This window comes from Artemia sp. Qi Xiang Cuo, chromosome 5 (assembly GCF_049724085.1).
Source record: "Artemia sp. Qi Xiang Cuo chromosome 5, ASM4972408v1, whole genome shotgun sequence".
In the NCBI taxonomy this organism is placed as follows: Eukaryota; Metazoa; Arthropoda; class Branchiopoda; order Anostraca; family Artemiidae; genus Artemia; species Artemia sp. Qi Xiang Cuo.
In genome coordinates this window covers 26,438,233-26,447,482 of record NC_142798.1, presented here as the reverse complement: position 1 = coordinate 26,447,482, position 9,250 = coordinate 26,438,233, and the positions used below count along the sequence as shown (strand labels likewise).

The 9,250-nt window shown below is 34.7% G+C and overlaps 1 protein-coding gene across 1 annotated transcript in view; it reads right to left on the bottom strand.

Moving 5' to 3' along the window:
• Positions 1 to 8,449: 8,449 nt before the first annotated feature.
• Positions 8,450 to 9,250, bottom strand: part of LOC148951983 (uncharacterized) — a 583,729-nt gene continuing 582,928 nt past the window's right edge. Inside the window, exon 12 of the mRNA XM_089089456.1 lies at positions 8,450 to 8,648. Coding sequence (XP_088945582.1) covers positions 8,548 to 8,648 — 101 coding nt within the window. The 3' untranslated portion in view covers positions 8,450 to 8,547. The remainder of the gene's footprint in view (positions 8,649 to 9,250) is intronic.

The following is a 9,250-nucleotide window of genomic DNA, read 5'->3' as shown; positions in this document are numbered from 1 at the left end:
TAAGAAAAATGAATTTAGTTGTTTGGGTTCAGCATGGAAAGCTTGCTCTTTGATGCATGTATTGCCATCAATATCCTTTTTTTTAAGTTTTGGCTTCTACTGACTAGGTTTATTATTTATTTACAACTCTTTGCCATGAAATATTTGATTGTAAATATAGGGTATCCTCGCTACGAGAGAAAACAAACAATTAGAAGAAGAAACATCTGAAATGCATTCGCTGGTTAAAGCTGTTTCCATCTGATAAAGGAACAGTTATTGAGATTCTTGGTGTTTTAGAGGTAACTACTGAATCGTGCCTACACAGAGTGTTATTTTTGCATCTTTAGTGCTAAGTATCTATAAAAATAACAAATTGTGAGGGATGTTTGGAGTGTGCATATATCATCATTCCACTTTGAAACACTGCTGAATGAATCGCAATCGACTTCTCCCTTGTTGGCAGCTCTCTCGGGTATATATATATATATGGTAACCAATGTAGAATTTTTCGAGAGGAATGAAACTCATTTTGTTCTGATATATTAATATATTTCGTGATACACGTATTAAAAGATATATTAAACATTCTAATATTGTGTGAAAGATCATTGAAACAACTGACGGTGTGTTTCCGTTCGTTTAGCAGTAAAAATTCTTACGACATCCAGCCTGTGCTACTTTCATTCTCCATTGTTTCCTTATAAGTTGTTGCTCTAGTCCATCGGAGCAACACAATATCAAACAGTTCGTGGTAACAAACTGAAAGTAAGGGGCGATCTGGCTCAATAGTAATCGAAACGCTAAAAACAGGAGTTTTGATACCAATAGATACATCAATAGAATCAGATTTTTATGCTGATTTCAAATATATAAGTTTCATTAAGTTTAGTCTTAGAAAATTTGCCTTATCTTCAAAAAAAGGGGGAAACAACTCTAAAAGTCATAGAACTTTCATGAAAATTAAATAAAAAAACACGTTTTTTTTAACTGAAAGTAAGGAGCAACATTTAAACTTAAAACGAACAGAAATTATTCCGTATATGAAAGGGGCTGTCCCCTCCTCAACTCCTCACTCTTTACGCTAAAGTTTTATTGTTTTAAAAAATAGAGTATTGAGAAAGAGTCTAACTTTAGAGTAAAGAGCGAGGCATTGAGGAGGGAACAGCCCCTCTCATAGGAGGAATAATTTCTATTCATTTTAAGTTTTAGAGTTGCTCCTTACTTTCAGTTAAAAAAACTTATTTTTTTATTTAATTTTTGAACGTTTTTGAATTAATGAAGGTTCTGATTTTGGCTCTCCGTGCAAGAATAATATTAAAAAAAATTTGTATATCAATTTTACTTTTATTTGGTTAAATGGCTTTCTCGAAAGTTGCTTAATTTTATTTACGAACGTTCTTATTAGTAATAAATATACGTAACTTACGAATTAACTTACGTAACGAACTTCTATATCTATATTTTTTAATACGTATAATAGGGGGTTCGCCCTCTAGTCAATACCTCGCTCTCTACGCTAAAGTTTGAATTTTGTTCCAATTCTTTAAAAATGACCGCTTAATCACAAAGGCCGTTAATTAGAATAAATAGCTCTTATGAAAGTACTAAATAAGCTTTGGCTTAAAGAGCAAGGTATTGACTAGGGGGCAAACCTAATCATATACTTAGTAATTTCTGTTCGTTTTAAGTTTTGATGCTGCTCCTTACTTTCAATTGAAAAACTTGTTTATTTTTTTATTTAATTTCTGATCGTTTTTTTTTAAATAATGCTGGGAAATCCAGCGCTCCCTTCATAGCAATGTCCATTCCCCCCGAAAGCTTCCTCCATGGAAAGATCCTCCCGCATAAACCCCGACCCCCCCCCCCCCACCCTTACCAGAAAAAGATCCCCCTTGAAAACGTCTGTATACTTCCCAATAACCAATACTATATGTAAACATTTGATAAAGTTCATAACTTTCAGCCCTCCCCCCCGGGGAGTTTGGGGGATTAAGTCATCCTATAGGACATATTTATTATATTTTTGACCATTCTGAACAAAATAGCTATCTCAAAATTTTGATCAAGTGACTTTGGAAAAAAAATAACCGTGGGAGAGGGTCTAGTTGCCCTCCATTTTTTTAGGTCACTTAAAAAGGGCACTAGAACTTTCAATTTGCGTTCAAATGAGCCCTTCCACGATATTCTAGGACCACTGGGTCGATACGATCACCCCTGGGAAAAAAAAAACAAATAAAAAACAAATAAACACTCATCCGTGATCTTTCTTCTGGCAAAAAATTAAAAATTCCACATTTTTGCAGATAGGAGGTTGAAACCTCTATAGTAGGGTTCTCTGATACACTGAATTTGATGGTGTGATTTTCGCTAAGGTTCTATGGCTTTTAGGGGGCGTTTCCGCCCTTTTTTTGAAAATCACCCAAATTTTCTCAGGCGTGCAACTTTTGATGGGTACGATTAAATTTGATGAAACTTATATATTTGAAATCAGTATTAAAATCTGATTCTTTTCATTTATCTATTCGTATCAAAATCCTGCTTTTTAGAATCCTGTTCGGTTACTATTGAGCCGGGTCACTCCTTACTTATACAGGTTGTTACCACGAACTATTTGATCACACCATTAGATTCAGCGTATCATAGAACCCTACTATAGAAGTTTCAAGCTCCTATCTGCAAAAATGTGGAATTTTTTATTTTTTGCCAGAAGAAAGATCACAGATGCGTGTTTATTTGTTTGTTTTGTTTTCTTTTTTCTTCAGGGGTGATAGTATCGATCCAGTAGTCCCAGAATACCATGAGAGGGCTCGCCCAAACGGAAATTAAAAGTTCTAGTGCCGTTTTTAAGTAACCAACAAAATTGGAGGGCAACTTGGCCCCCTCCCACGCACATTTTTCCCACAGTCACCCAATCAGAATTTTGAGATAACCATTTTGTTCAGCATAGTCGAAAATTTAATAAATATGTCTTTGAGGATGACTTAATCCTCCAAAGTTCCCGGGGGAAGGGCTGCAATCTATTAACTTTGCCCATGGCTTACATATAGTATTGATTATTGTGAAGTATACAAACGTTTCAAGAGGGATTTTTTTCTGGTTGGGGGGGGTTCAGAGGAGGGTGTTACGGGGGAGGATATTTCCATGGAGGAAGTTTCCTTGGGGGAATGAACATTTCTATGAAGGGGGCACCGGATACCTCGCCCTTTACGCTAAAGTTTTTTTTTAGTATTTTCAAAAGAGCTATCTATTCTAATCACAAACCGGCCTTTGTGATTCAGGGGTTTGTGATTCGAACAAAATTTGAACTTTAGGGTAAAGAGTAAGGTATTGACTAGGGAGCAAACAAAATAAAAACATACGAATATAGAAGTTCGTTACGTAAGTTAATTCGTAAGTTACGTCAGAGATTTCTTCATTCTCATGGAGAGGGAGGTTTCAAAATCTAGTCTAAAATGAGCGAAATTAATCTCTCGGAATACAACGCTTTAAATTTCTTACCAATGTTATAGGTTTATACCCTGAAACACCTCATCTTGGCTATAATTTTAGTCAACGAGAAATAAAGACGTCCAATCTAATCTCTCAAAGCAAAAGTATTTATAGAACGGAAAATTCAATTGATGGTTGTCTAAACGTTCTGATGCAAATGCTTAGAGCAACAAAGCAATTCTCTCGGTTTAACGTTTACATAAGGAAGTATTTTCACTACTTCCACTTTCTCTGGAATCGAGGCCAGACGCTTTCCTTTTACATCAGCTCAGCTTACTTAAGGATAACAAAGATTCTCCAATCTTACGCTTGAAAAACATAATTTCCTCCGCCCTTTGGCATGAACTAAGTTTCGGGATACACAGTAACTTTGTAAATGGTTTAACGATGATAAATTACACATAATGCGAACAAAAAAAAACTCTTGAAAAGAGACATAAACGAAAATACGGTGAAACATTTTTTTTTTCTTTATCATCCCTGCTTTTAAAAAACTAAGTTGAATATACCACTGGAACAGAGAAACATATTTCGGCGAAGAATTACTATTATTTCAATATTGGAGTCATTATTTATTTGAATTGTTTTCAAATGACATTCAAAACATTGACTTTCTTGAATGTTTTGAAAAAGAACCTCGAATTCAATGGGAGTAAACATTTTGCTGGGTCACTGTTTACATAATAGACACTTGCCACTTTTCTTGCTTTTGTGACTTGGTTCTATCTCTCAAAATGTCCTCAAACATCACTTGCAACTACAATTTTTAGCTACTCTCGAAACAGCTGTCTTACCAGTTAGTTTTCTGGCTGAGTATGTAAAAGCTAAAGAAAGATAAATTTCATCTAAAAAAATATTTGTGCCTGAAGAAACAGGTCCCATTGGACAAAAAAATTGTACGTTCTAGGCAGAGCTATGCACATCTTATTTCCTCCTCCTTCACACTCAAAAAGTATTGATATTTTATGTAATTTTTTATTGTCATTTTTAAAAATCGATTATTCGCTCAAGACTCTTGTACATTTACACTTACAAAAAAAACGCTTATATAAGGTACCCAAGTGTGTTCTAAAATGCTATTCTTGTTCATAAAAAAGACCTATTTCTTTGATGTTATCTCTGAAGAAGACATGCTTAATCCCTGTCATGCATCTTTTTTCTAAGAAATCTCATCACGATAAGAATGTCGTGAGAGGGAGACCATTTGAACACCAAACTTCTCAATTTATCTTGTTGTCAAAATATTAAAGAAAATTCATTTAGAGCAAAATACTCTTAAAGGAGAAAGAAGGGTAAGTAAAATCTTGAAAGATAGGAAGCTCTAAGTACCTTCCCAATCATAACAATACAAAGATAATGAATGGGATATTATCTGCTTTCTTAGAAAAACATCGTTACTGACAGTTTTTTCATGATCTTCTTCTAAGAACCATATTTATGCTGCAATTAGGTAAGTAATTCAACAAAATATAAACATTTGTGACAGTCATTTAATTTATCTCTATGCCGCATTAATGTTGAAAACTAAAAATCGATTTTAATCTATTCGATGGCCTTCTTTGTAAGTTCAATAAAGGATCAATTATTTTAGACTAATGCAAGTTAAATATATTGGTGGATAATATACATACATTTAAAATTGACAAATTATTCAAAGTGGTGTATAATTGTGTGTTAGTTATTATGGAGGAAGGCTGATGAACCTTTATGTAGGGGGAGGCTACCTGAAGCCTCAAATTCTTCGTTTTTATGCCCAACTGAGCCTTCAGATAAATATAGAAGAAATTTTGAAAGGTGGAGCATGACAAGGGAATCTCCCTTCATTCTACAGTTGTTTTTGGACTAAGCCTTTAATAAGGGTGCTGTGAGGTTATAGCTCCCTTCTCTTGTCGTCGCACAGAAATGTTTTTTCTGTACGACATAAAAGATTACATTCATATGCCTAACAGTATAATAAAGGAGAGAGTATCGAACCAATGGTCGTAAAAGATCAAGAGAGGACTCATTTGAACAGATATTTGAAGTTCTACTATCTTTATTAAGTGACCAAAAAGATTGAAGAGTAACTAGCCCCCTCCCGCGCCTCATTTCCCCCAAAGATGTCCGATCAAAATTTTCAGACAACCATCTTATTCAGCATATTTTAAAGGTCCAATAATTTTGTCTTTGGGGATAGCGTGACCCGCGAGAGTCCCCGGGGGTAGGGCTACCAGTTTTGAAATTCGCCCACTGTTTACATATAGTATTTGTTATTTGGAAACATAAAAACATTATTCGTGAGGGGGGATTTTCTGGGGATATATTTACTACGGGGTATTTTTGTATTGGGTGGAACGTATATGTCTCCGGGGGTGGACTTTCACTGGGAAATTTTACATGGGGGAATGTGCCAGAATTCACATGCTAGATTTGTTTTATTTGTCTTGCTTTCTCGTTGGTGACTCCCTTTAACATTTGGATGTTATCTGGGGAAGTTATCCGGGCAAATTTTTCAGCTAAGTTGGAATGCCCTGTGGGATTTTAGGTGGATGGAGATTTTCCTCTGGAGAAGTTCTCCATGGGGAAAATTTACACGGGAGAAACTTTGTATTGAGGGGAGGGATGATTTCCGAGAAACATTTTCCACACAGAAGGGATTTTGCCATGACTTGAATAACGATCAGAAATTAAATAAAAAAAAATTGTTTCAATGAAAGCATTCTAAGGAGTATTTTTCAGGTGGAATCGTCCGCAAGAAATTTTCGAGGGGGATGTGGATTTTCTGGGATTGTTTGAAAAACTATCAGAAACTAAGCATTAAAATTTTTTTTCTACTGAAAGTGAGGAGCAGCATTAAAACTTAAAACGAGAAAAAATATTCCGTATATGAGGGGTACTGTCCCCTCTTCTCTACCCCATCCTTTATGCTAAATTTTGGCATTTTGTCCCAATTCTTTAAGTATTATTCCTAAAACACAAGGGCGTTTAATTAGAATCAGAACGTTTTTGAAAAACTCTAAAAAAAAAAGAAACTTTAGTACGAAAAACGGATACAGAGGATGAGGCAGCAACCTTCATATTCGGAATAATTTTTCTTCTTTTTAAGTTTCAATTTGCTCCTTACTTACAGTAGAAAAAAACTTGTTTTTTAAGTTTAATCTCTGTATAAAGCCGGGTTACATGAATCAATCTTTTGAAAGCTATGTCAACTGAAGAGAACTTATTCTAGTCTCTCCTTTTTGGAACTTACTAGCCTGTCATTTAATAGGTAACGGCCGATGTGTTCGATCGCTTACAGATTCAGCAGACAGTTCGATAAAGCTGAAGATTTCATGGGAACAATGACAGAACTTCAAGATAATGCTTGGTTGGCATTAAAAAAAACGGTCAAATAACTTTCTTAGAAATATACGAGCACAAAACTACACCAAAAGTATCCATGGATTCTTGGAGACCTGTAAATACTTTCTTGCAACTTGGGCATAATTTTGGTTTCTTTTTTTGAGGAGCCATCTTGCTAACTTCCCGAAAAATCGCAGTTAGTGACAAATACGTTTAGCAACTCCACCAAGATTTGAAGCTCATGGAGGTACATTATCAACGTAGCTTAGGGTAGACACATGACGGCTGACATTTATGGAGCATCAAGCGAGAATGTCCACATTTTTAACACCGAAAAAAAAAAAAAAATGAACGAATACTTTTACCTTAATATGCAAAAAAACTTGCGCGAACGCACATTAACTTGCGGATACTAAATAAAGCTGTTTTGTGAATAGAAGTATTCATTTAAAGGTATACTTGTTAAGTTTTCCCTTTTTTGTTTTATTTTTTTTTGTATGCTTATTTCGTCTGACTTTTGAGTCATAGATAGGCGGCAAAACTAAAGTCGGTTCTTCTGTAAACGAACCTGATCCTTTTCGATCTAAAATGGGGGCTGTAGCTTGATATGTGCGATACCCAAGATATTTTGAGGTACTGAAGATTATACCGACATGGTGAGACTATCAATCGATGATAGGTATACCAATTGATAATTTCGGTGCTCAAAAGAATCAACAAGGAAGAATATATAGCATGATGGTATATTTATTTACAATGGATTCCGGTGGCAATATTACTTGCTAAAGTCGTTAATCTAGGAAAACATAGGCTAATAATATGATAGAAAAAAAAACGGAGAACAAATCTTTGTTAATGCATTGCCTTCAACCCCTTCCCCCAAGAACCAAAAATGTAAATTCATAAGGATTAAAATAAAAAAATTCTGTTTAGTAGTCATGGTTGTTGTGACCGAGAAAAAAAGTAGGAAAAAAATTCTCCGGAAGTCTTACAGAAGTCTTACCCTTTAGAGCTAAATTAAGAAGAAACTTGGCAGAGCTAAAAAATCATTTAACTGATACGGTTTCCAAGGAAAATATGGAGTTCCTTAAGTCTTTATGTACAGGGAGACAGTAGATACATATTCATTTATGTATTTATATATTATAGTCATCTACTAGGGGGTCTTCTATTTAATTTAGTTTCATCAGGTACCGGAATTAGCAAACTGGAATCGTTGATTTTAGACCCAAATAGTTCCTGCTAGGGTACCGAAGACCCGTTTTAGTGAGAACCCAAAATCGTGTAGCTTAGAAAACCAACATTATAGATACCAATTACATTTATTTTGGACTCAAAAGCCCAAAGGAAGTCAAAACAATTCGCCAATCTAATCAAATAAAATGACTCTTCCCTGTGGAATATGTTATTGAACATATATGTTCAAACACTTTGGTGGATTCAGAAAATTTGTTGTTTGATTTTTGGAGATGTAAATCTCCTAGATAGCTATCCTAAGAGGTAATATATTGCTTTGGAATGTTCTTTGATAAGTATCCCAGCCTAAAAGTAAAAATGTATATCGAAAAGCTTACTTTTGCCTTGAATAGTTTTGAAAGTAAGAAATAGCTAGCAAACGAAAACATATTTACATAAAACTAAGTGTTATTACAAAAACTGTATTTACTAATAAGGGTTCTGTTTTTGCCACTTGCACAACAAATTTTATGATGTTTGCTATTTACAATATATACAAATATTTGTTTCCCACGTTTTTTATAAATAGTTCCTGAACAGAAGAGGAAGCCACAAATACGTCAATGGGAAAAGAAGTGGATAGTTCGCAGAGCTTCTTTGCATTGCAGCCGGCTCTTCTCCTGAAATGAAGAAATCTTAATTAAATATTACATAACAGGAGGCCAAAACCCAATGGGATAAATCTTAATTTTAAATAATCATAAAGAAAATAATAACATCTAATAGTAAATAAAACATATGTTTTATTTATTCCACTAGCTTTAAAATTCAAGGCTTTTATTAGTGCAAAAAGAAATTTTTTCAGAAGAAATTGTGCTATAAAGTATTCTTTATTTGGTCATGTCCAACTTTTGATGGAGTAGAAAACTCTTCTGAACCAATAGAAACGCCCAATATTTGTAGCTGCAAGATTTGCAAAGAGGTCAGTTAGCGTGGGTAGTCATGTAATATTGCTAAGTGGCTGATACGACAGGATCCTGTTGACTTGTTTATTGAGTTGTATAAAAAGTTGAATACTGGCCTTTTTTAAGATATAAGCTTTTATTTCATTTCGCTTATGTGTAGCATTTAAGTTTTATTTCTCTTTTTTCTTCCTTTCCCCCTTGCCCTCCCCCCTATGTGTTTTGTTTCGTCTTGGTTGGTTTTGTTCTTTTCCATTTATTTTGTTCCATGTTGATGAAAGCTTCCGGATAAGGCCGTATCCAGGGGGGGGGGGTAGGGG